General features: G+C 40.8%; 1 protein-coding gene across 5 annotated transcripts in view; it reads left to right on the top strand.

Moving 5' to 3' along the window:
* The window catches only part of PID1 (phosphotyrosine interaction domain containing 1), an 83,865-nt gene that overhangs the window by 18,126 nt on the left and 37,811 nt on the right, over nt 1–27,928 (top strand). For all 5 annotated transcript variants that reach the window (XM_041414499.1, XM_041414502.1, XM_041414500.1 and 2 more), the window contains exon 2: nt 15,368–15,514. In XM_041414499.1, coding sequence (XP_041270433.1) covers nt 15,380–15,514 — 135 coding nt within the window. In that variant the 5' untranslated portion in view covers nt 15,368–15,379. The remainder of the gene's footprint in view (nt 1–15,367; nt 15,515–27,928) is intronic.

Here is a 27,928-nt window from a genome sequence, read left to right on the forward strand (position 1 = left end):
TGTATGGACCACTTGATAATAAGCAAAGAGGTGGTTAAGTACTTTTTAAGAGCAGTTAATCTTCTTTTAGTGGGTTTTAGTATAGAAATAATGTTTTCTTGCAGAAAGCAACACAAATCCTTAAGCAGAGTAGTGTGATGTTTGCAGAGTCAGAGTGGATCAGCAAGGTACTCTGGTTTTGCGGTCTCACTTGGGTGTAGCACCTAGTTCAACAGAGGCACTTAATTTACTGATAAAGTCACCACTTGGTTTCCAGTATGTTGTACAGTCCCAGATACACACCTTCCTGACAGGGGCTGGGATGGGTTTACTGCTTTCTTCTAATGCCCATTTTCTTGGAAGAATACCTTCTGATGGGCAGGGGAGGTGGTTCATTACCATCTTACATGTGTCCAAAGATCAATAATTATCTCCTCAGTGCTGGGAGTACTTGAGAGAATAGAAACACAGTCCCTCAAAATAATAATTTGGGGGCTAAATTGAACCTCATCCCAGGTGATGATTCCTTGCGTTGCCTGTTACAATTTGCAAAGTCAAGCTGTTGGATCTTATCACTCATGTGACAAATCTAGTGACCAGCAACCGATGTCCAACAGGACAAAGTGAGAGCTCTGTCACTGTTTTGGCATTGTTTTGTTGTCCTTAGTCAACCTAATGTGGGGCTTTCCATGCTAAAGTTAAAAAAAAAATATTGCAATATTTATTTTCTCTCCAACTATCCTTCCTCTAAAGAGTTTTATAGCTGGTTAAATGGGTTGTCACTCAAGTGAGATTCATGCATTTTTAAATGTTGCTAAGCCTCTTGAAAAAGAAGATGACACTGTAGCAGGGAGCTTGGCTGTGTGGCTTCATGCGAAAGGGGCAGCTGAGCCCAAAGCAGAGGGACTTCAGAGCTGGATTCAGAAAGTGTCACAGGCAGTTGGTGTTGTGCATCCAGGCTGCTGTGTGCAGGGTGACTTATCTCTGCCTGATAAATTATGACATTTCTTGAAATAGTGCCCTGTACTTTTTAATGAGCTGGGCTATCAGCTCTGCATCAGTGGATAGTTAAAATGAAGAAAGAATTGCTTTAACATTAAAACTCTGCCTGGAGGACTTCTCTGAGAAATTGCTTATGATTATTAAGTGAATATAATACAGTGAGACAGCCTTCATTCTTTGCTGTTCTTTTTTCATACAAAGTACACTTTTGGAAGTTGAAAAATGTGCAGACAGAAAGTAATGTTCAAATGGGAATGGCTTTGAAAGCTGTGCAGTGCTCTCTCCCTTTGAATGGGAATAGGGAGGAGAGGTAAGTCACAATATGTTGAGATGAAACTTTTATAGATGAATTGGATTTCCTCTAAATATGGTTTGATCGTGTGCCAAAGAGGAAAGAAGCTGAAGCCAGAGCACTTCATGTGCCGAACTGGAGAAGAATATCTTCCAAACCAAATGGGCTGGGCCAAAATGAACCTTGCATTGCTCGTTCCTTCTGCTGTGCATGCCCACTTAGAGCTAAAGAAATGGAAAGGTAGCCATTCTCTGTGAGAATGGATGAGGAAGCAGCTGTGGGGGCTGGTCAGGCTGGCTGCAGCCTAACCTGCTACAGGGCAGCAACAGCCCGGGGTGTTTTAGGCAGCCTGTGGCAGGTCAGAGGCCTTGCCATAGGTGGCTCTGCCAGTTATCACTGAGATTTACCCATGTCCTGCTATGTTATTTCTTCAATGGTGCGCATGTTGCTGCCTCTGTTTTCAGGATTACCTCCTGTTTCTTCCCCAGAATCATCTCTGAGATGGTGTTTCAGCAAATAAATAGCCCCCTAGCTCCAGCCCAGCAGCACACATTGAGGGATCAAGGCAAAGAGGGAAACTTGGTGGAAGCTGACGAACTGATTTGTTTTCTAGATAGACACTTGGACCCTTTTTCCACTCCAATACCTCACAATTAAACACTATTAAATATTGGCAGCTTCACAGTAAACTGCATTTGTGATTTCTCTGTTGTGTAAGCAGAAAAGGCAAGCTCAAATCTCCTTCAGGGATGGCTTTACTCTGCCAGGTTGGGAACATCAGTGATAGCCACCAGAGTCTTTTAATTTCTGACTATAATGGTGATAAAACATGAAAGTGGAAGTGCTCATGTTGTTGAGCATGAGTTGGAACTAATCTGCTTTCTACAGATGCTACAGAGAAAATAGATCATAACACATAGCCCTGTTTCATGTGCTGGTTGAAGCTGTTCCTCTTTTAATCTTTATAGAAGGGAAGGAGCACCTTGTATAATATGATTTTCAAAGGATTTCTAACCTGTATTTAAAACAAGTTACTTTTTAAAAAAAATCTCTGTTTTAGCAGATGCCTTGTCATACATTTTTTTCCTTGTGTGTCAGTCAAAACCCAGGGTCACCCTGTGTGGATAACTATGGCATGCACTCCCCTGGCTTGAACAGCAGACAGTGGTGGTAGTTTGGGTTCCTGTTTCTGCAGGGAGTTGCTGTGGCTTCAACCTCTGATTTTCTCTGTTGTGCTGTGGATGACACTGAGATGCACACGATAGCCAATGAGTGCTTCAGGACAGGGAAACAGCAAAACTTGGAACCCTTGAATTGTGGTGGTTGCTGGATTGTACCCAGGAGGAAACTGGCTTTGTTGAGTGATCAAAGGTCCCCCTCGCTCATCAGCTGCTGGGAATGGAGCTGCCAGATGTTTATGTAGCTGATTGTCTTGTAAAATTGTAGAATTGGCTTGTGCAAATAGCTGTGCATGCAAAACTTGACTGATGTTATTTCAGAGGCTTTTCTAATGTCATCTGAAAATCTGTTCCAGTCAGACAACCTGGGATCCAAAACTGAAAAAAATCAAACAAGGATACCTTCTGTTGCTCAAGCCATCTCACACTAAAAATAGTGTAGTTGGATTGAAGGTTGGTCTGTAGGAGGGGAACTAGTGGTGATTAATTGATGTAGAGTTAAAGTCCCCTCTGAAAAATTTGTGACTTCAGTTAACAACTTGCCCAAGACTTTCCAATTTTGAGGTTATCTCTTTCAAGCTTTGCTTGTGGACTGAAATGACATACTTTCTTTAAAAATGAAAATATTTTACTTGTGGTGGTCTCCCAAGTAACTTACCAACAGTACAAACATTTTCACAGACTTTCCTCTAAATAATGGTAAGGCTTGGAAGGCAGGAAAATGGCCATCTGTCATCGAGCTCAGAATTACCCCTCAGCAAGAGAAATGTTCATTTTGAGCATTCAGCTCTGACTACCTTTTGACTTCCCAAGTGGAGACCTAGAGGCAAAGCCTTATTTTGTGCCTACGTGAAACGTTTTGTGCTGAATGTTCCTGGTTAGGGTGTAGGCAGAGCAGCTTTGCAGTGGGCAGTGTTTGGGATCTCAGCAGCTGTAATGAAGCTCTGGGGGAGGTGTGTGGTGGCGAGGCACAAGTCCTGTGGAGCTGTCACGTTGTGCCCTGGCTGCTGGGTGCCTCTGCTGATAAATGCTCTCCACAGTGGCTCCCTTCTGAGGATAGTGTTCCATCAGACTGGTTGGTCTTGATTGTCCCAGCCATGGACTGGTATTCACTTTATTGCTTTTTAAATGATCCTTACTTTTCCAAACACAAGAAACTGCATTAAACACTTGGAGCTAGACAGTTACTTTTCCTAAAAGTATTTGTGGAAGAAGGAAACTTCAGAGATTGCCTTGAAAAGTCTTCTGTTTATTTTTCATTGCAAAATTGGGGCTGACCAATAGAGAAATGTCATTGGAGATTCATATTGAATCCCTGTGTACATTCGTCCATCTGCCTTGTATTTACAGTTTACCTCTAAATGTTTTTTTTTTCTTTCCTTTTCTTTTCTTTTGGCTAAATTACTGTCCTTGACATCACTGAGTATGGCTTGGAGATCTTTCAAAGAACTGTATGGCCATTCTATATGCAAATGCCTTAGATAAGCAGAGGTGAGAAGCCATCAGCAGGGCTGCAGCATGAAGAATTTAATGAAAAAAATGAATTATAAGATTGATGACCCATGTGCTTAGTGGTAAGAATGCAAGTAATGAGAGCTGCAAATCTGGGCAGAAAAACATGCTATAAAAAGCATTATCTCAAGATTAAGCTATAGAGGACACATTTTTGCATGATAATCTACTGGATTTATTTTGGCACTTATTTATTTGTGGTGGTGGTGGTGGTTATGAAAGTGGAATTTTTAGCAGTCTCAGTATAATTATAGAGGTCTGAATTTGTAAAGCTGCTCAAACATTTTGCATCAGAGTTGAGTATTTTCTTTCAGCCAAATAGATGCCTTTTCTTTATTAAAAGAAATATATATCTTGATACTTTTTTCCTCAGAGGAATGACTAATAGGTATTCACAGGATTCAATGCTTTAATATTTTATCAGAGGCCCCTAAATTCTTTTATTCTCTTCTCTTTCAGGGTAAATAATTTAGATTTCAGCTGCATCAAATTTGATAAAAGCCACCGTGTTAACATCTGCAGAACTACAACTCTGTGCTCTTTGAGGGTTGCTGGAATAACTGCATCACTAGTGCTTCAAAGTTAAATTGAATGGGGCAGAGGAGGAAGACAGCTGGGAAATGCTGGGCAGGCACTTAATTTATTTAATTTTTGTTAGTTCTTTCACATCTGTTTAACTAGCTGCCTGACACAGGCAAACAGGGGTCTAGAAACGTGGTGGGTATTCAAAATATTTCCATCTTGAATTATAGGAATATATTTTAGCTATCCATCTAGAGAAGCTCAGGGCTTTAACATACCAGGTCACTTTCCTTGGATCTTGATGTTCTATATTACTTCATTTGTTCTAACCTTAAGACTTGCTGAAACACTGCTTGCAATAATTTTCAGGGTTTGCATGAACAAACACTTGATAATAATAACCCCTCTCCTCCCCCCGCAAACAACCCTCTCATCTACATTCCTGTTTCTTTTACAGCTTCATTTCTCAAAGTTGAGCCCAAACTTGAAAACTCAGGTGTTTTTCAATGCAAAACTATTTAGGTTGTAAAGTGGCTGAGAATGGATCAGGTTTGTGGTGGTGAGCAATTAATAGAGGGGAAAAGAAAGTTGAGACTGTACTGAGAATAAGGATGTTCCTCTTTATTGCTGAGTGGAATTCTTTATTATGTAGGTCTTTTTTGTGTAGAAACTTGTAAGTCACTGTGTTGAACAAAGTTTGGAGCAGATTGGACAAAAGTGAGAGTATAATTACTGGAAACAGAGGAAGTAGCTTTCACAATGTAAAGAGGTTGAATGATGATCCTTGTACATGCCTGAAGTCTTCCAGTTCTGGTCTTGTTGGAAGGGAACACTTGGATAGTTTCAAATTTTTCTGTTTTCTTTAGTTAAACAATTCATTATTTCCGTCATTCAGTGTGTTTAATTTCATTGGCCATGTTGAAGTGTAAGACCAAGACAGTTACTTCTCTAAGAAGTGGTAGTAATTCTTCATGTAGGTGCAGCTAGTAGTGCACGTAAAGCAGCAGTAAAGATGAGGGTAGTTCTGTTCTTTTTGAACTTCAGATTGTTTTGCCAGAGATTTCTGTGGAAGCAGGGTTGTTTTTTTTCATGGCATATGAGATTCCTAAAGACTGGGATTTGGTTATGAATGAGCACGTGTTTCCAGAATGGAATTACTTGGAATGAGTTTGTTTAATGGATTGTGGGTTCCTCCACAGTGACGCTGCAGCGCCTGTGTGAGGAGTTAGCTCTTTTTAATTGGTCCCATATGTACTGGCAGATAGTATATTAACCATGCCTTGAGGGGATAAGGGCATCTGGTTGAATCTCATGGTGCATATTTTGTTTCTTTTCTGGAGGGATTTGCTTTTTCTTCCGTGTTTTCTCCCCCCCCCTCTTTGTTCTTAGAACTGTAGATATGTACATATATGTATTACCAATAGCGTTTTGAAACTTAATACTGAGCTGAAGGATTAGTTAAGCTTCTGCAAAATTATCTGAACTTAGCTGACAAGTAAAGAGGAAGAAACTGAGGTTTTATAGAGAAGCTGGAGTTTCTGAGTATCTCTGAGTTTGAATGACTAAATTGCAAGAAGTCAGAAGCTTAATCTCTGTATTGTCAAGTGCTAATGAATTGCTCTTTGAAAACCAAAAAAATTGAAGCATCAGAAAAGATTAATTACTTTTGGAAAAACCTTGAAAACACGATGCAGATTTAACCTTTATATCTGGAGGATGTGGATATTGGAAGGCTGTCCTACCCGTGGGCCCTGTTGGCTTTAACAAAGGGGAGCACCATCCTCAGCCATTTTACTTAGCTCATTCTGAACTGTACAAAGCAGAGTAATTTTGCATCTGGCTGTTTTGGCTCAGCTTAACAAGGTAGTTGCAGGAGAAACAGGGATGCAAATGAGTTGGTCAGATTTTTCTTTCGTAAAAGTTTCTTGGTGCAAATCCTGTCAATTATCCAGCTCTAAAGTTTTGCTGAATTAATGAGACACTTTGTAGGAAGGTATTTTTGATCACTTTCTGTAGAATCCGTTATTTCTGATGTAGGCTCTCTAGTGTACTACTTTTATTCATGGCTTAAAGAAGTGGAATACTGTGTGAAGTTGCCCTGGGGTGGTGGTTATGTATCTGCACTGCAGTGGGACCCAATTTTCGTCTATATTCTGCATTGTGTGCTCAAAGGTTTGTATAGCTATAAACCTGGCACAGTTCCCCCACGATGAATAATTTGCTGTTAGAGGTGGGAAAGGAGTCATTTGCAGGAGATGAAATGCCTGTGAGTGTAGTCAGGGCTGGAGAAGTTCCTTGAGATGGGACAGTCGTGCTGGCCAGACACAGCTCCCCGGGGATGCTCTGGGGCAGGCACTGAGGGTGCTCATGGGATGTGTGGCAGGAGGGAGGGTTAAAGCCTCCAGGCTTCTTCTTCATCCCTTGCAAGGGCGGAGGAGGTACACCCTGATGAAGGCTTCCCAAAAAGGCTGACTTGCTAAAGATGCAGGTCCATTCCCTTGGAAGTGGCTTGTGTCCATGGGAAACAGGAGGAGCCCTTCTCAGAGACCCTCAGGAGTGCCAGGTTTAAATCTTGGGAGTGGTTCTGACCTGGAAAAGGCAGTGCTGTACATTAGCATCAAAGGGCTCAGCGATAAAATAGCTTTACAGGAAGCAATGGATTCTCCTTATTTTGCAACTGTAAATACAACAATTCACTAGACCAGAAATTAATTTGATTTACATTTAGCAATATGTAACCTTTTTTGTCAAGAATTTGTACACTTTGTTTCTCCAAAGTATTAAACAGTGTTACTTTTAGCAAATAATCAGGGCAGATTCCTTGTTTGTAGCACATGCCTTTGTCACCCAGTCCCTATCTCTGTCTCAGAAAATAAGCAAGGCAAGAGAGGTGTAATTGAACTACATAACTGCTTACCAAGTTATTGCTTTATTGCAAAAAATGAAGGAGAGGAGTGGCAGAGTGAAACACTGGTTTTGAAAGGGCTGCATTGCAGAATGCAGTGCCTGGCTGGCAGGTATTGTCTGAGATGGGCTTCTTGTGCCAGGTACAGAGTGAGGAGAAAAAACTTTTTAAAGCATCCTCTGACACAGACATTATTGGAAAGCGTCCAAGGGCAAATTGAAAAAGCAACAGCTGCCTTCATGCTGCAGGATTCCATTGTTTTAATATTGGGCCAACTATACCAAATAATACATGTACTGGAAACTCATGTTAGGAGAAAAATATGTTGGAAAGCAGCTTCGGGCTCAGCTCAAAATCAAAGTGAATGAACTCGACATATCTATGCTGCTGCGTGTTCTATTTTGTTCTTTCTTTTCTTGTCAGCTCCTATTTCTTAATTTATTTCTACTTTTTCTTTCTTTTTCTTTTATTTTTTTTTCTTTTATTTTTTTTAAACATTTGCCTTGTCTTGGACTTGTATTTTGACTGCCATTTGTCCTGAAGAATGCTGGAGCTGATAAAATTCTTCTGCTTCCTCTGAGAAATTCTGCTGTCTTTGAAACTGTAATCTAGTTTAAAATTCCAGAACTAGTTCAGTTGTGACAAAGTTATTAGATTTTGAGAGTTAACAGTAATTTCTGGGGCCAAAATTTTGGTAGTAGTTATTTATGAGAGCAGCTCTGTTGATATATTGGTCAAGGTTTTTTTATGCTTTATTTCTATTGATGCTAAAAAAATGTTCTGTTATAAACTATATATGCCATGAACACCAGGCATTGGAAACCACAGCTTTTTTCAAAATATATTTAACAGTCATCAGTAGGTAAAATACTGTAAAAGCCCAAATCCAAACAAGTATATTTAGATGTTTGTCTTCTGTCCAACATGCCTAATTTCCACTGAAGTATTAACCTGGAAATTTAAGTGTAATGTAGAGACTGATGAAAGAACATTTTACTGTAGTACTGTGACTTTTTTCCCCTCCTCCACTCATGTCTTAGGGAGGTCTTATTTTATTGTCATGATTTTGAGTGTCCTGAAGTATTGACTCCTTCCTTCCTACTCTGGTGTGGATCTCTGTAGTGAGGCTTTATGTTCTGAGTAGTTGTGACTAAACTGGGAACTGAATATCCTGTGTACTTATATTTGTTTAGGTTGGGGTTTAGTTTGACTGATGATAGAGAGATGTTAGAGGATCAGTCATGAAATTCTCATCTGGCTCTGAAGTTCCCTGCAGTTTGGAGGGTGTTTGTATCTGGGACTGTTTTGTTTGGGCAGCAATCCTGCTGATTGGAATCACATAAGCTTGGCAACAGAATGGGGGCATTCAGCCAGAGCAAACTTGAAGTACACAGGGTCTGAGAACAAAACGTTTCACATGAATTAAATTGTGAGGAAACAGGAATTCTTTAAACTTGTAGGAAAACAAGGCAATGTGAGCACCGTCGCACAGGCAGCTGTGTGATCACAGCTATTGATAGGGAGTGCCGGTTCTATTTATGAAATCTTGATAATTATGTGTTTTTAAGAGATGTGTCTCTCCACCACGGGAAAAAGAATATTTCTGAGACGTTGGTGTCAGAGTGAGATGGAAAATGCTCAGTACTTGCATGCAAAGATCCAGTAGCATCTTTGCTGGAAGGCTTTTTGACACTCAGCTGATTTTGGTTTCCTGTGTACTTTATCATGTTTTCTGTCTGCAGTCTTGTGTCCCTTTCCTTTCATTATCTATTGTTTCTGTATACTACAGGTTTTTCCATCAGAGTTTATCCTTGACTCCCTTATGACCCTCAGTAATTGCAGGAGAAGTCCAGGAGGGGCCCTGCCTGGCAGCATTGCTCGTAGTGCTGCCTCTCCTGGTGCTTTCCTTTCCTGTCTCATGCCCTGTTTGCTTCGATGCCATCTTTCTCTTGCTCTTCTGTCATAAAGATTAGAGCTTATCCTGTCAAATGCAGATCACTCCTTCCTGTGCCCAAACTCCCTCTGCCATGCCATCTCTCTCCTCTGCTCTCTGCTGGGTAGGGTGGAAGGAGCATGAGGACGTGAGAGGGGAAGTGGTGGCAGGCACTGCTTGAGTCTCTTATGTGCAGCCATGCATGGTCATTGGACGTGTGGAGAGGGGGAAAAAGTTTGCTTGGTTGGTTTTTGTTTTTGTTTTGTGGAACATTTCCCAGATGCTTTGTCTCAAGATTCTTGGGGGTGCCATGCCCTCAGCCCACTGAGTGATGCCAAGTTGTTCCATAGGCCTGTCCAAGCTCCTCTACTTACAAAATTTATCACAGGGTGCCTGCAGGCAAGCCTGTCTTACCACTTCTGCATGTTGCCACTTCTTTGTGATTGAAAGGTGAAAATTCAGACATAATTATATGATTTTTCACATAAATAGCATCTGTTACCTGAAAGATATTGAATGGATTTGTTTTGATAGGCTGGAAAAATATAGGTCTTGAGATGCTAGATGAGATAAGCTTTCAATAACCAGGTTTCTGGATTGGTTTCAAGAAGGTTTCTTGGGATGGATCAGCTTGAGTATAGTTGTAACATGGTCTTGGGTTTGTGCATGCCAGTTTTGTGTTACAGACCAGGCTGCTGATGGGATTATTTCTGACTTTATCTTATAAATTGCTTCCATCCCTTCTGTAGTGGGTTTTATTGCAGTGTTCAGTGTTTATACGAACTGCAACTAAAGGATAAATAAATAAAGTACGATATAGTTTAATGTGAGGGAGGGAAAGCATTTATATTGTATTAGCAGTATTTGTTTTACAAGAAATGGATCAGAGATGACATTTATCTGTACTGGACAGATTGGCTTTAAACAAAACAAAACCTTGAGATGGATCAGTTTTCATATAGATCAGAATCCTTCTTTCCTTGCTGAAAAGCTGGAGGCTTGGGGTTGGGTGGTCCTCAGGTCACAGCTGTGCTCGTGTAACTCATGGGGTAGCCACAGTGCTAAAGGTCTGTTGTGTTGTCATCTCCTCTTGTACCTAGAGACTGGACGTGCTGGTAGTCAGATTCCACTGGGAGAAGGCGAAAAGGAACCTTTGTACTTTCTAAAATTCTCTTGCAGTTCCATTCACTTGGTTGTGTCTTTCCTCTCCTAGGCTGTTTTTCCTTGCTGTAGGATGCTGTTGAAAAATTCTGGGTTCATTCAAGACTAAATGGGTTTCAGAGGTAGAGAGGTATTTGTGCTGAAATAGTGGATTATAGATACTATTTTTTAATTTCCCTTCATCTTTTGCTGATGCACAAACATGGATTTCATGTGGGAATTCCTTTGTAGGTGCTGTAGAAAGATGAATTACCCAGAGGACTGCTTCTTGTTCTGGCAGAGTCTGAACTTTTAGAATAACTCTTTTTCACAAGTTAACATCCTCTCATTTTTGGGTTTGGATTCAATGTGCATCTTTGGCGAAATTGACCAAGTACATGTCATCTGGAAATGTGATGCCACTTTAGGCAGTCATGTGTTGATTGTAGTGCTGACGTTAAGAGAGAATGGGGGATGAGGGCTAAGGTGCTGAAAACTTTTCTTTCAATCACCATGTTGCAACCCAGTCAACTTGTAAAATGTATTTATTTTGCTCAATTCCTGTTGTTGGATCAGAGGTTACAAGGCGTTACAGTCCCCTCTTTCTTGACATTTATTTTTATACTCCTATCCACTATATAACCCTTTCTTAGATTTTTTGAGTTTGGGCCTTTATTTCCATCAGGAAAATTAAAGATCCGATCCACTAGGCTTGGCTGCTGAATACTCAATGTTGTGAACAGCAGTGACTGTTTTGTCAAGACCTGAAGATGAAGAGCATTATTATTACAAATTTCAGTGCATAATTTTCTCCAAGTCATGTTTCCTTGCATGGAATCATAGTTATTTTCTCCAAGATATTTGGCCTGAGTTCTGGTAGTGACTGTATTCTTGCTGACAAACTAAACCAAAACCCACATGCTGTTAATTTTTAGTTTTAACTGCAACAGAAATTGTGCCTGAACTAAATATGCAGCACGTAAAATTTGCAAGTTGAATGTTCTGAACTAGTTATTCTAGAGCTAATGTGTGACTGTTGAGCTGATAACAGACTATATGTTAAACAACATAGAAGTTCTTGATTCTTATGTTCAGTTAACCGTAGCTAAGCATGTTAGTGATGGCAGGGTTTTCATTGGAACAGGGAGCACTTTGAGGTCACCAAGGAGGCAGTACCTCTGTAGTGAGTCTTAGCCAGTTATGGGTTTGGGCTACCAGTTGTGCACCATTTGGATTTCTTCTGCAGGGGGAAAGGATGCCATTAAGATGGGTAAACTAAGCAAAATAAACTGATGGAACTTGAATCCTTGAACAAGCAAAACTATGGATTTGAATTGAGATAATTGTCCAGTGTTATTGTCAGCATTACTTAAATTTTGCTCTGAATGATGTAATGTTCAGCAGCTAGTAAAATACAATGCTAATTACAGGACTGGTAATTACAGGACTGCTTTCTTTGGCATTTAAGGTATTTTCATTTCTTATGTTACTCCTTGTATTTCTTTCAAATATAAAGTCATATCAGTAGCACTATCTAAATGGGTACAGAATGAGCGATGTTTAGTTTTGAGCTGTTGGTGTAATCATGCCAGCTACGAATATCTCCTGATGATGAATTTCAGTATAAGAGCCACCAAATGAACCTAGTGGTTGTGGCACATGAAACGTGAATGGTATAATGTTCCCTGAAACTTTATTCACCGGATTGCCAAAGTCGTGCTTTTCAAGAACTTTGTGAACTTAAAGCACTTTAAAGAAATATTTTGAGTTCACAGCAGTGGAGAGTGAATGCGTCTTCTCAAAAAATACATTGGCTATTGTTATAGATCAACTTTTGCCAAGAGTTTCTGCAGGAGATGCCAGTTTGGAGTGGAAACCCAAGAAATGGGTTCAGCAAAGCACTTTATCCTGTTCTTGGCTTAAAGCACATGAATAATCCCATTGACTACCCACGTGTGCTTTACTGTGACTGCTCACATAGTGAAAGTTAGGCACGTGTTTAAATAACGTGCTTATTTGGGGGTTCCCTGTGTGATGTCTGCTGGCAGAGATTTGATTTTGTTATGGCAGCCATCACATGACCTGTGCAGGGAGCACAGCGTGGTCTGCATTAGCCCTGTGGGCCGAAGCAAAGGCTATTTCTGTGTCCACCCCCAGTCCTTTCTGCACTTCTCTGGCAGCTGATCAGCTGTTTGCTGCCAATTGTGCTCTTGTGTTTTTGGCACCCAACCGCTCCAACTTGCTGCTCATGCAAGTATTGAATTGCCTTTGTAAGGCACAGAGTAGGCTTTTCCTTGTTTAAGATTGTATATGTGGTTGTTACAACATAAAAAAAAAGATCATTTCTGTAGTTTTCTTCATTTTGGTCAACTTGTGCCCTTTCTGTCAGTAGTCCCATTGAAGTTTATAGAGATGTTAGCAGAGTAGAACAACCATTTTGCAGGTCCAGGTTCGCTGCTCAGGAGGGCTAAATGGAGTTTTTTTACATCTGTTGTCGAATGGAAGCACCATTCTGTACTGGAGAAGTCCTGTAAACTGATCATTTGTGGAAACAGAGCTCTTTCAGCACTCGGGAGGGAAAAGTTAAATGCTAGGACAGGTTCTTCAACCTGATTATTTCACAACCATTATTCCTGTTGATCCAAAATCTGCTCACTTAGAAAACAGTACGACTTAACCTTAATAGATCATTTTTTTTCATCTCTGTCTACCTCTCCCATCCCCCTGCATGCACAAGACATAGCAGAAAGCCCTGGAGGCAGCATTACCCCAGGCTTGAAAAGGGATCGTTTGCAGGGGAAATCGCTGTGACCTGTGCTTGGCTGTGTCAGAGCTCCAGCACTCTTTGCCTTCTCCATTTTTTCTCTTCCAGAAATACAACTTCAGCAGCAGGTTAGCAGACCTAGAGCCTATAAGTAAAAGCAAGTCAAGCTGTAGTAGGCAGCAGTTAATCAGTGGGACCAGCCAGCCCAGCTGATAATCCGTGATGCTCCTTCAAACACAGCATCTCAAACACTCCACTTGTTTTGTACCCACCATGGCTTTTTACCTGCTGTTCAGCCTTTGCTAACAGCTCCACTGGAGAGGCCTAGGAAACTCCAAACAAAAGGCTGTCAATTGCAACCTAAAGGTAAAATGAAGTAGGTTTTCTCAGTCAGTTTAGTAATCCTGGCTGTCAAAGAGGTCTGTTATCTTCAGAAACATGTCAGAGGGTATTCTTTAGTGTATAATAATCTTAAATGGAGTACTTTTTTGCTTGAGCTGTGTTTGGGGGAGTGAACGGGGTAACGTGTACTATGAGGAGATGAGCAGGTGAAAAATAGTATGAGTAGAGCGCTTCACTGGGGTGAAAACTTGAATGCTTGCACAAACACCACAGAGGCCCTAAAGTATTGCTGTTAGCAGGCTGTAACTTCATGTGTGAAATAGGTAAACAAGTACTATTTTCACAGACTCTTAGAGTATATGCCTTGAATATATTTCTAAGAGTGTTTGAAGTGCTGTACTTCCAGTAGCATAACAATTATTAGACCTAAACACTGACGAACTAAGGACTGAACTGTTACAAAAGTGTATCAACAGGTTTTCAGTTGGCACATGATAAAGTATTTATGATCTGGTAGCAAGTTTATTTTCAAAGGAATATTCATATCCACAAAAAATCCATAGAAAACCAGCATAGTATCTAAATAGTTGATTCATCCCCTGTGTATAAATAAAATGTTGAATAGACACTCTCTTCATCTAAAGTACAGGACTGAGCAACAAGGACCTGTGTTGATTTCTAGCTCTGATAGAGACTTCTTGCATGGTTCTGGGAAATCACTTAGCATCTCTTTTTCTGCAAGCCAGACCCTGTAATGCTTGTCTGCCTTGCAGAGGTAAAGTGGAGACTGAGAAAAGGAGTGGCTGCAAAGCAAGTTAAGAATCTCCTATCAAAAGTCAGAACAAATGGTTTAGTTTTGATGAAAGTAATCTGGAGTCATTGCACATATGTCTAAAAACTGCTGCTTGATAAGAGTCACCTTAGGAAGTTTTGATAAAGTCATATTTCACTAGACAGTGCCGTGGCATGTTACTACCTTGATTTGCTCATGTCTGCATTTTTTCTCCCTTAGATAAGTAGTTGCATGTGAAAATGTTCAGTTTCTCAAATGAAGGGCAGTTCAAAGAAACATCTATATATAAAAAAAATTCACTTGACTTCCCCGATTCCACAAAATTGATGTGGAAGTCTTTCGAGAATTGACTTTACTCACTCTAAGCAATTGCTGAGAAACTTTTAATTTGATGATTTTACTGTCCTCTTGGATAGTACTTCACCTAAGTCTGGGGAGTCTGTTTAAGAAAGTGACAAGTTTTGAGTGACATCTATTCAATGATACCAAGAGTGACATTTACATTGGGAGCTACAGGAACTATTGCTTACAAAGGAAGAGAATATAAAATTCACAGGACAAAGGTAAACCAGTGAGGGATTCAGCTCATTGGTAACGGCTCAGTGGGAACGGTAACGTCTACAAAGGTCACTGGGATGAGATTTAAGTACAGAGGAAGGAGAACAAAATCTTTTCATGATCTTTGATCCCCTGTTCTTCCTCTCTGTGGACATTAGTAGTGGAACTACTTTATTATATAATTGCAATTGACCAGAGGTTGAATTTAGACCCTTTGTGGAGAATATGTGAATTGTAATGAATTCTTTCACTTTGTGTGTGTATTTTTTAATTAAAAATAGTTTCCACATTGCTGATAGTAATGAGTGCTCTTAAGTCGTAGAACTTTTTCCCCAGGATAGCTTGTGAGGCGTTGAACAGCAAGTAAAACATGCAGACACATCCAATTATTAACTCTCATTTTTCTGCACTAGAACTGGAGGTAATTTCTTTTCTTTTTCTGTTTAGCACTTTCAGACCATGTTAAAGACTAAGTTGAATGTCCTAACTCTTCGTAAAGAGCCTCTCCCGACAGTGATCTTCCATGAACCAGAAGCCATTGAGCTGTGCACCACAACTCCCCTCATGAAGACCCGGACTCACACTGGATGCAAGGTACTCAGAAATGTAAACTGAGGGACTGACACCACTTGTGCAGGTGTCTCATGTGATTGTGAGAGCTCTAAAGAGCTCCAAGTAACCAACACCATGCTGGAAATTCCATCAACTGCTACTAATACTATAAAGTTTCTGAATCAAAAAAGTCATTGAGCATTTCTGACCAGAAATTTTGGGTTTCAGGAGGAAAAGGTTTGGGTTACATGTCATGATGCAAATTGTGGAGGATTTCTAATAGCCTGTGATGAACTGCTGGTTGTAAACACTGACATTTTTTCTGTAAGGGCTAGTGCTGCAGCTTAAAATTCGAGGTTAGTTTGGTTGGGTTTACTTCTTTGTTTATTTGGGGTTTTTAAGATTAAAAAAAAGGAAAAAGGGGGGCAGGAGACTTACTTGATATGGTTAAGCAACAAGATCAATCTGCCCTGTTACATCAAAGCAGAGCTTCTGCAAAGGCTATTCCTCTTTTAAAAAGTGTAATCACTTAAGGGCCTCGAGTGTGTTCTTCTGTGGTAAGAAACCATATGAAAATAGGAAACAAATCTGCTCTGTTTGCATCTTTTCTTGGAGTCATTTTCCTTGATCACAGAGCTCGCCCGGCCTTGCAGAGCCACGGGCAGACTGAGCTGGGTACCAGTCTGGCCTGTGCTGCCAGCTGGGGGCTTGGCAGCCAATTCCCCTTCACCCAGCCTGGCTGCCAGCTGTAGGGAGTGTCCACCTGCCCTCCAGGGTCTTGGAGAAAATGGAGAGAACTGGAATTCAAACTCCCCTGCTCTGTAAAGTGTTAACTCCAGGAGAACTGTTGCTGGATGCTATGTGTGCTGGATAAGATCCAAAGTGCAATTAAATGTTCCCTGCCACAGTGTCTACACAAACATGTGCACACACACTCCTCCTTGCTGGGGGATCAGATGTGAGTGAAGTGGGGTTGGAAGAAATTGCTTTCCCCTGCTTCTCTTGGCATACTCTACTTGGGCACCCCCAGGCCTGGCACTTCCTCAGCAATGTTTCTTCTTGGAAAGTGTCATTTCCCAAGTGTTTGACTCTTTGCCTGTCACAATAGCCAGGAACAGGACTGTGCTGCTGGGTGTTGAAGCAGAGCTGCCCTGTGCTGATGCAGAGGAATGCAGGGGAAGCAACCCTAATATGCTTTGTATGGTAGCTCACAGCATCTGCTCTTCCATGGTGGTGCTTTTTGTCCTTTATGTTGACACCTAATGAATTTTTAGGGAATATTAGTATAATCAAAATGGTTCACAAAGTATCTGGCTTTCACCCCCAGTGAGAGAGGTCAGGCATAATAATGCTTTCTGAAATCAGTTTATCTTTGTGAATGTGTATAGAATTTAAATGAAGCTTTTTATTCAACTTAAAGTCCTTCAATTGGAAAAAAATTGCAGAGATGTTGAACCCCTCAGTGAAGAGAATCTCATTCTATATTTAGATCTCTTTTATTTATTCATTTATTTTTGCTGCAGAATAGCATAGTAGTGCTGACTAGGGAACATCTAGCACAACACCCCTGTTTTCCTTCTTGCATTGTTTCTCCTTCTCCCCTTCCCCTATAGCTAGTTTGCCTCCTGTCAGTGCTGGAGTTCAATGATGGTGGTTTTGGGGTAGTGGCCAGGCTCTCTTCAGGTGATCCAGCTGTTGTGATTTTCAGTACCTGCCATGTGTATGTTGTTCCCGTGGCTAAGAAATTCTCTCCTATTAATAACTGAAAGGCTTCAATTTTACCCAGTCACAACCCTTTTTTCCCCCTCTTTTTTTCTGACTAAATGTGGTCTCCCTGCCAGCTGTTAGTAGGTAATTAACTTCCCTGTCCTCTTTCCCCTCCGATTATTCATTTTTTGCTGACTGATACAACAGTAGCGTTGCCATAAAAAAGCTAGAATTTTATAATTTGATTTTTTGCACTGGCAGGTCTGATCAATTCCTGTTATTCTGGGTGTGAGGCAGGAGATGCTGTGGTGTTGCTGGTACCACCAGGCCTGTCTGGTTCTGACTCTTGGGCTTTTCAGGCAAGAGCACCGCATCCAGTTTCTACTTGCTTTCATGAGTCACGCTTTTTTGATCCTTAATCATTTTATTCCTCTTGACTGAAATCCCTCCAATTTTTCTATGTAATCCCATTAATGAGATAGCATCATTTGTCTGACAGAGGCTCCAGACATCTAATTGTATTGCACAGTTTTAACATAAGCCTTAGCTGGCACCATCTTGTTGTGGGAACTTGACACATGCAATTGCTTTGCTGTTTAGAGTCTGGGCATTGGTTTTCTGATGTGATTGCTCTTTTACTTGTCCTTTCATCACAAGACAGGCTTTTCTTTTTGCTTTCATTTGCAGTTAGCTGCTGAATCTTGAAGAAAAAAACCCCCTTTTTTTGCTGAGATCTAATCTCATTTAGTAATTCAGTGGGGTGGTTTTAAGAATAGCAGGAAAATGTCTAGTTTGAAGTAATCTAGGGGAACCCTTACCAAATCTGGAAAGTTAAACAATTGAACAAATTCAGAGAGCTTTTCTTTCTTGTCCAGTTGCGCATCTGATGCAGCTTTGTTGCCATTGTGGTTTCTCAAATATATTTTTTTACTTGTAACAGAAGGCTGGAGACTCATTCCTTCTGTAACTGCATGTCTGCACCTGCCTGCTTGGCTCTGATGTGCTTGTTGTCCTTCCCATTCTTCTAGACTTGTGGACATGGTTCCCCCAAGCAGGAGAAAGGGATAGTGTTAGCACTGATTTGCAGCACAGAGCTTTAGGTGCACACATTTGGGAGTTTGTGGTGCTGGTTGCTCAGTCAGGTGAGTTGACTTGGAGGCTGTAGCTCCCAAAGGGCACCTTCTTTCCCTCCTTTGCCCACCAGCCCTGTTTGCAAGTGGGGAGTGACAGCCCTGGGATCAGAGTGGTGCAGCCCCATGCAGCAGACAGCCCATACCCTAGCAGGATTTTTGGATCCAATAAAGTACTCCTCCTCTCTGCTTTTTCCTGGGGTATTATTTGCTTTATTTGAGCTGTAGTGTACAGTCACTGCAGGCAGGTCTCTGGCCCAAGGAGCTGCAGCTTCTCATCCTCCTTCAGCTGAGGATGCCAGGGCAGAGCACTAGGATGCGGTGCCCAGGGAGCTGCCATTTCTCTGGGACACACAGCTGGGGACATCCTGTGTGCATCCTGCCTCTTCCCTGCCATGGATGGGGCATTTCTGAATGCTGGATCACCAGGGGCTAAGGTCGGTAGCTGCTCCAAAGAATGAGAACACCTAACTGCCTTATTGTATGCCTGTAAATGGCAAACCTCAGCTTAAGGTAAACCACCTTGTCCTGGAGAATGACAAAAAAGAGTGAGAATAAATCTTTTGTTGGTAACTGGACCACACTTTCAGTCCCAGGTTCTGATTTGATTTTATTTTAGTAGAGCATGTTTTCCATTCGAGTATGAGTGTGATTTAGATGTGTGTATAGAAAAAAACATCAATTCTCTTCAGATCTTTAGGATTAGACTGTGGTAGTCCTTGTAGGTATTTCATGTCAAATGGGCACTCCTGTGTTTCAGCTGGAAGCCTGCTTGTTGCTTATCCCAGCACTAAGTACCACCAGATGATGGTGCAAAATGCAAAATCTGGAGTATCTGCAGAAAATAAGTTACTTTCTACTCTTAAATGTCTGCTTTCTCCATGCCTTGTAACAGATTTTGTTTAAGTTCTGCATGGTTTGTTCTTCCTTAATGTCCTAATCGGCTTATATTGATTCTAATGTTTCTTGATTTCTGTCCCTTTGAGCCATGGTGGTGGCACGAAGGGAGCTGCCTAAATGACTTTCTCTCTCCTGCTGTAGCTTTTCCAGGCACTGGTGCAGTAATGCAAAAGGACAGAGGTTAAAAATGCTCTCTGCAATTTTTAAAGTGGTTTAATAGGTTTATTTTTTTCCCTTTTTATTGGAAGTGAAGTCAGTGCTGAATAATCAGCACTGGGTCAGGCAATCTTATTCCTCCAGTTCCCACCAGTGGACAAGCTTTTCTCAGCAGCCTCAGAGGATGAGAGGAGCATAAACAGTGCAAATAGTTGTATTCTTAAGAGTGTGCTTTAATGAAATAGGAAAATATATTTTAGTGATATAGTACTTACAGGAATGATACTCATTGCTTGCCTGTCTTATTGGATTGATTTTGTGAGTTTATTAATTCAGGCTTTGTGGAAGGTATGATGTGGAAACCTCTGTGATGGTGTATCGTAATTTAAGATGGATGAAAGTCTTGTTTAACAATTTGTATAAATGGCATTTGTGGGGTAATAGTGTTTTAAAAACAAGTCTTGCACATACTGATGGAGATTTAAAAGTAGACAAGAAGAAACATAAATAGAGTTTGGTCTTTCAGAATAGCTTAATAGATTCACTCCCAAAGCAAAAAGGGAAGTGTTTCTTGGACTAAGCTGGCTTCAGGCTGGTGATGAGTGGGGCCAGAGCCACCACTGGGCTTCTGTGGCACCAGTGTAGTGTCAGCAGTTGGACACCAAGCTTGACTGGTGTAACTCTGATGCTGCTACATGTTTGTCAACCTATGAACAGGGTTTGGGGTGTTTTCTGGGGCAGCTGGGCAGTGCCTGAGATGCCCTGACCTGTGCCTGCCCTGCAGCAGCAGCTCTGGTCCCTTCAGCAAAGCCACAGCCTGTTGCCCTTGTTCCTCCTTTTCTCCTGGCTTTGCTGGCTGCTGCCAACAGTTTCCATTTTCCCTTTGTCTCTCTGTCTTTCTCCCATTTTTCTTCTTTTTCTCTCAAAAGCAGCTTTCACCATTAGAGACAATTCCATCACCTTTGGGCCCTAGTAATGAAACTCCATGCACATGAAATTGCCTCATGTGCTTTGAGCAGCAGGATGTGCAGCAGAAACTGGAAGTTTGGCCTGCAAGGGCTAAACAGATGAATGGGAATACAATTCAGCGTCATAAAGTCACCCTAGGACATAGGGGAAAGCTCGTAATAAGCTTATAGGATGAATAGGGAGTAAGATTGATTGTGATTTAATTATTATCTTTAGAATTACAATGTTTCTCATTAAGATACATATTAAAAAACCCTGAAACATTGTCTTAAAATTGCCCTCCTTGGTCTGATTCTAATTCCTTGTGTAAGGCAGTCATTTAGGAATAATGTCTTCTCAGATATTACTGCCTATTTTTGGTTTTCTGTCTTGTTAATTTTGATTGCAAAGGCCTTGCAGCAGGACTGTCTCTTACCACATACTTGCAAAATACTCCATTTCTACTCTACCCTACATGCCTCTGTAGCAAATATAGTAATGCTGTGTTGTTGCTTTTATTGGTCTTTGCATTTTTAAAACTTACAATGTTGTTCCTTTTATCCCTGTAGACCAGACTTTCCCAAGCTGTATTCTCCAGCATTTCTGACCTATGCAAGCTCTTCCACTGGTGTCCCATCCTAATCAGCTCATCCTGCAGTGGCCAAATCTGTTACCACTTGAGCATTCAGGGGTACAGCATCTCCTGGGTCTGGAGGCCCTTCAGCATCCAGAAAATGTTTATATTGATGAGCCATCCTCCCAGTTTCAGACAGCCCATACAGACTGGTTTTGGTGGTGGCAATTTCAGCCTCATTCCTCTTCCCCTTCATTGGTCCCCAATGCCTAAGTTTTAGCTCTGGGTCACTGAAGCATGGGCAAATGGCTTCCCTCTGCTGCCCTGTAATTGTGTTGCTGTTATGGGTTGGTTTGTGTCTTCATACTGAATCGGATAGAACACAGCAAGAACACTGTGCCTCGTGTCAGTACCCAGAGACCAAGGGACCCTTCACTGGTTTTATGTCCTGTTGACTCAAACTGGCTGAAAATGCATCCATAGTCTCTCTGGGATGGTAAAATCCAGATGACATAAATGGGTAGTTAAAAACCTTGTGTTTTACTTAAATTTCCACAAATAATTTAAAAAGCCTACTCCTGTTGAAGGTTTATTGCTCTTTTGGCTACTGAAACCATAGCGAACTGGAAGCTGCGCATTTTCTTAAAACCACCTCACTTTATACTCCTAAAACTTAATAAAAGTGCTCTCTTTTCATCTATAGAATGAATGGTCAAGGATGATTGCTTTGAGTGCAGCTGTAAACATAAGTCCCATTAGCTGCCTCGTCTTCATTACCATTTTCTTGCATAGGGCAAAACTTAGTAGCTTCATTATGTTTAGATATAGATATAGCGCTGGTTGGTGAGAGATTCAGAGTGTGTAATGATGTGTTTTCCAAAGGTGAAGTGCATCAAATAAACTCATAACCCAATAAGTATGCTATATAAAGATGAACTATATTCTTTACCTTTTTTTTTGGGTTTAAAAAAAAAAGCAAAAAATGAATCCTGAATTTGTGGAAGAGTAAACTGCTTGCAGAAACTTTGAAACATGACTTTATTGTCTGAATCTTGTTCTAACATTGAAAATGGAGAGTTGCATGTGCTCATTTCTGTTTCAAAACATGCCTATATGGCAAGGTCCTGGCTGGTACCTATGGGGCTGCTGAGTTTTGCTGTGGGCTCTGCTGTGAGCAAGGTGGAATAGCTGTGCAGGAGGCAGCAGCCCTCAGGCAGCAATCATTGCAGGGTGTTTGACACTGGCTGCTCTCAGTTTAGGAAAGAGTCTTTCTTGCATATGATTTTTTAAATTACATGCATGGAAAACCCATTTATGTCAGTGAGAATTTATACTTTAAATGAGTGCAGAGGATCTAATAGAAACATGAAAGGTAGATGCAAGTGCAGAAGGTTGTTAAAGCATCATAATGCTTCATTTCCTGATGTCCAGGAGTCTTAGGTGGAGAATATAAATTGGGTAAAGCAATTGAATTAATCTTCAACTGAGCCTGCTTTAAATAGTATCTTCTGCACTATTCAGTTTTGCTGTGTTGGATGTATTTTGGCATAACTTTATTTGCTTACTGCTAAACTGGCATTGTAAGAATAATGTATACTGAGAGAGGTGGAAGTTATGTCTTATGTCCTGTCAGATTTGTTGGTGGTATTTGTTTTTTCAGCTTTTGCGCTGGCGACATTTTTGAAGCCGTGGTTCAAGTAAAGGGCATCTTTTTATTGAGGAAGTTCTTACATCCCATCTAAAAATTATCATATATTGCAGTCAGCTTCATATTTCTGCTTTAATTACCTTCATAGGAGAAAGTATATGTGTGTTTTCTGCGTATGGTGGAGCAACCTTGCTCTGAATATATGTATATTAATTAACGGAAATCAGTTTTGCCTATTTCGGTTTCCTTTTGGATTTTCACTGAGAAAGTGTATCTCGAATAGTTTTAAAGAGCTCCATGAAAAGAATAAGATCACCACCTTGGGAGGAGAGCACTGGTGACAGGGAGGATTTCTGGGAACTGCCCTGCGTGTTTGTGGCCAGCAAAGGGCTGGAAATACCCTGGGTTCAGGGTCTTCTTCCTGTGGTTTCCCTGGGTTTGCTTCCAGAGGGAGGGAGCTCAAGGCTGAGCATGTTGATCTCAGGAAGATCAGGCGTGAGCTGAGTTTCACAGAGATGTGTGAAATATTGTGAAAATAGCTCTGTGTGTGTGCGCACACTCCCAGGAGGACTAGAGGAGACTGTGGTCCCTGCTTGTTGGGCTGCATGGGAAGGCTTCCCGTTGCTGTGAACCCTGCAGACAGACCAGGCACCTGGGAAAAGAGGTCCCCCTGCCCCAGTGCTGCCAGTTTGTGTTGAAGAGGTCTCCTCAGTTCCACAGAGCAAGGCTCAGGGTCCCAGGATTTGTCTGTGGACAGACCTGTTCCCAGCACTGCTTTGTCTTGCATGAGTAAATAAGAGCAGAAAGGTTGCACTGGGTAAGGCAGACTGATCGGATGTATGTGTGTCCGAGCCCATTTTCTTTGTCAGTAGAAAATAACCCCTAAACTATAAAATCCCCTGGAAAATGCAAGGGTATAAATAGTCACAGCATCCATTGGGATGTTGTGCTTTGCTCCTCCCCTTGGTGCATGTATTTCATCATTTGCACAACAATTGTGTACATTTCATTTCTTCTTACTGCTGCAGTTCTGTCCTTGTAGTGGATGCATTGGGTCCCAGTGAAGAAAGTGGGTGACCATGCATGAGCCTGGGAAAATGTTTTTAACTTAAACAGAAATCCCTTTGGTTGAAATCTAGCACTTCCTTTGGCTTCAGAGCTTTGACATTATTAGTTGCCTTTGATTCAACAAAAGCTTGAATGGGAAGTCATCGACCCTTGATTTTGTTAGCAAGTGGTATTTATCAGCAGAAGTCATCTAAATGAAGCCTTTTAAGATAAGGCACTATAAACAGTTTATATTTCTTTCAGTTATGGAAGAGAATAGTGATTGGCATTCAAAGAGCACGGTGTAAAATGCCAACATACAGGAATTAAAAATGCTCTCTGTCTTGGTTAAGAACAAGCCCTGTCCATTCTGAATTCCCACCTTTGCTTGTAAAAGCACAGGGAAGCTTGGGAGGTGCTGAGGAGGCCAGACACTGTGTGCAGGTGAATGCTCAGTCACATCCTCACTGAGGGTCATTTGTACCTCTGAAGTATTTCTGAACCAGAAAGATCCCCAAGCCCCTTCTAAGGCAGCTTTGTTGTCCCCTGCTGTTCAGCTGCCGTTCTCTGCCAGCAGCCCTGTTTGCAGAGGTCAGATCAGCTCACCAGAGCTCGGGGAAAGCTGTGTGGGCACACTACTGTGGATAAAATACACAAGGGGAAAACTGAAAAAGATGATGAGAATTAAAATGCATACTTCTATTAAGTAGTAATGCATTGAATGAAGGTACTAAAAAGCAATATATGCTAATGGAATTCCTTTGATGCACAAAGCTCCACAGAATACTTCTGTATCTTGAAACACAAATGTGAGTTCTTTTGTCAGTTTCAGAAATACCACTTTGCAGGGTACTTGGGACTGTTGTTAAATTATAGCTGTCTTTGTAGGAGATAACGTACCAAAATAGTTTCCTCTGAAAGGATATTTAAATTTTAAAACCAATTTAATCTCTGTACAGCAGGAAATATTTAAGTTTTGAAATTCTAAACTTAGGGAATACCTTAGGAGATAATCTTCAATTATACATATATACAATGTCACACAGCTTATGCCAGTAATTTCCAACTTTTGCAACCTGGCGCAAAGCCAGGACACCAGTGTGAAGCACAGTGGCAGTTGCAAGGTCCTAGATAGCTACAGATGTGTCAGGGTATTTATTTTTTATGCTGCAGAAAATACTGTGTTCATTGCAATTGTTCAGGCAAAGCCTTCTGGTCATAGGAGTTAATTGCTTCCATAGTAATTAAAGTTCAAGTTTCTAAGACCTAATAGCTTTATACATATACAAATTAAAATGAGATTGAAATTTATTATGTTGGCTAGGGTGAGCAGATGCTGCAGTCACTGTCAATTGTTTTGTTCTAGTGTGTCCTTGAGAAATGTTTCCGTCCTTGTGGGGCTGTTGCAGCGTAAGGATGGAGCTGTGGTTGTGTTGCTGGAGAACACAGGAGGCTGCTGCTTCTCCATGGCCCTCAGGGCATTAGGGACCCTGCTGTGAGCTGGCTCTCGGAGGAGGAGGAAGCACCCTTCCATCATAGCCATGAAGTTATTCTTCAACAGAATCAAAAAACCTTCTGGTTCTGCGGTTGTTGCTCCCCGGTATTGTTGCAATGGGCCCCTCCCCACTCACCAGCATGAAATGTGCCGGAGAGGTGTTGGCAGATCTTTTCAGATGTGCCTTTTCACAACAAAGGCATGTGTGCTTTTTCTGTGAAGGTATTCTGTGTGGCTCTTCCCCTGAAGCCATGGATATTGTTACTTTGATTTCCATTAGAATACTGCAAAATTTGCATTTGGCACTGGGTACCCAGTGCTCAGGCTACTTTGAGCCAACATGAGCCTTCTTGGGAATTTGTAATCTCTGGTTACAGCTGTACTATGCCCAAACTCAGCAGTACTTATTTTGGGGCCAGTCTTGTGTGCTGAAAGCTTCCCACTGGAGCAAACGACACGGGCAAGCAAGCAGCTGAAATTGGATTACAGATTCATTCTCCTGCAGATGGGGTACCAGTGGCCGTGTCTGTAGTGCACGGGCTGCTGGAATGTAGATTAGTGTTGCAATCCAAAATGCTTTATGTCATAAGAGAAAGGAGGGTCCTTTGTGCCACCTCTGTTTCTGTTAGTTCCAGAAGTAATCCTGTTCTCCTTGTGCTATTGCAATATATTCTGCAATGCAGTGTGATGTATAAATATGTTAGCTCAGAAGAGAAATAAATTTTTCCATTCCAGGATCTGGATGTCAGTGTCTGAGACTAATAACTTCATTTATTTATTTCAATAAAATATTATTTTCTTTGCATAGTTAATTAAAAGTTCATAACAATCACCACCACAATGCTTCTGGGCAAGTTTAAGGCCTGATGCATACTATCTATTGCTGATCAATTACCTTTATTGTAAACTACTGTGAATATTTGACTCGAGGCTGGTGGTAATTCAGTAAGCTTTCTTCTCTGGGACTGGAGGTTGTATAGGCATAACAGGTGCAACAGAAGTATGAGGGTGTTTTGTTTGTTTTTTTTTTCTCTAAGAAAGGAGACAGATCAAGTCTAAAATTTACTGTCTGGTTTGGAAGATGAGTAAGTACTTCTAAGTTAAGAACTTCCCTTGTATTGCTACCACAGGAATCTCTGATATTCACCTACAGTCATTTCACAGCAAGATCCTATTAAATGATACATATTGCCACAGAAGCAAAATACTGAATTTCACAGCAATGTAGATTTGGAATGAAGTTTATCATGTTTTATCAGTGAATGAAAAACTAATGTTGAATTGGTAGTACCCTGTTAACTTTGATGAAACAGAATACCCACTGAGGTTGTGGTCCATCCCATTTGGAAGCTGATGGTTTTTTGCCTGGTAGATATCAGGATTGCTTTCTGAGTGCTAGAGCATAGCACTCTGAGGAAAAAGAGTTATTGAATTAAACATCTAGGGCATGGTGACATGATATTTTGATTAAAGTGCTCTCAAGGTTTAAATGGCATGGCAGTGACCTGCATTTTATAATCCCAAACTTGAGATGTAGATAACCTTATATTTAATAGATATCCATACACAAACATTTAAAGTAGAAGGGAACTAACTTAAATGAGCAAAATTTGGAGGATAAACAAGTTTGAAGAGTCTTTATACATGTACTTTCTAAAGTTCACTGAAGATTCATTGAACTGTTTGCTGAGAAAGATTTGTCAATGAGTAGTTATTTGATGGAATTTTTTTCATCCTTGGGGACTTGTTTTATTTCAGTGTTTGTTGTGGGTCCCCTATCCCCCAGTTTATTTTTGAAAAGGGTGGAAAGCAAGCTTCAAGTCAGAAAGATATTTAAATTAATATCTCCAAGATTAGAGAAATATCTTCCTAAAGACTGGTACAGTCTTTACAGAGTAGTAAACTGGGAGAGATGATAAGGAAAATAGAAAACAGAATAACAGAAAATAGAAAACAAAATAATATAGTGTGTTATGATTATTTTGAGACTATCATTGAAGTGGATTCTGAGTGTTCTCTGGAGCAGGATGAACAGAAAACCAAACTGGTTTTAGTTCTTTATGAAAGCTGCTTTTTTGACTGAATTATCTGTAGGCTGGGAGTAATTCCCTTGTGCTGATGTCTGACTCATTCTTACAAATAGTGCAATAATACACTTCAGCTTTGTCAGCTGTTTGTAACCACAGTGGCCAGAATCCCCATGGGAATTATCATTAATGGGATGCAGTTTTTGGGTTGGCTTTGCTATGGTATAAATTGGCATACTTCCTTTGACTGAACTGCCATGCTAAGTTAGATCATTTAAGAATCTGGTGTTCTAGTTTGACATGTGGCTTGGAGTTCCTATTGATTGAAAGCAGTCTGTTAATAAAATCAAAGTAATTGAATACAGCCTATGGGAACCAGTGCTGTGTGTCATTTGTTATTAGGCAGAAATGTTAAAAATATTAAGTAATTCTTGAAATTATTTTTATGAAAGTGTAATAGTAATTTAAAGAAAGGTGCGTTTTCACCCCAGAGCTTTGCTTTGAGTTACATTTGCAGGCCTTCATACAAGGCCAAATAAATTGTGTCACTCTGCATTCCCAAATGGGAGAAACGATATACGTCTAAGAAATATATTGTATGTGGAAGTTAAGTTTGGAACTGTTTACAGCACTTCCTTGTAGTGAGGATAAACTGAATGACTTTAATTACCAGCGACACTGATGGACTGCTGTAAGGGTTTTGTTCTGCACGACTTTCCTTATCTGTATATAGGGTTTTATTCACTGTTATCAGTTTTATGCAGACAGCATGTGTCTTCAGGTCCCCAAAGCAAGGGACCAGCTTGGCTGTTGCTGCAGCAGTG

This window comes from Onychostruthus taczanowskii, unplaced genomic scaffold (assembly GCF_017590055.1).
Source record: "Onychostruthus taczanowskii isolate IOZ18803 unplaced genomic scaffold, ASM1759005v1 scaffold45, whole genome shotgun sequence".
Lineage (NCBI taxonomy): Eukaryota > Metazoa > Chordata > Aves > Passeriformes > Passeridae > Onychostruthus > Onychostruthus taczanowskii.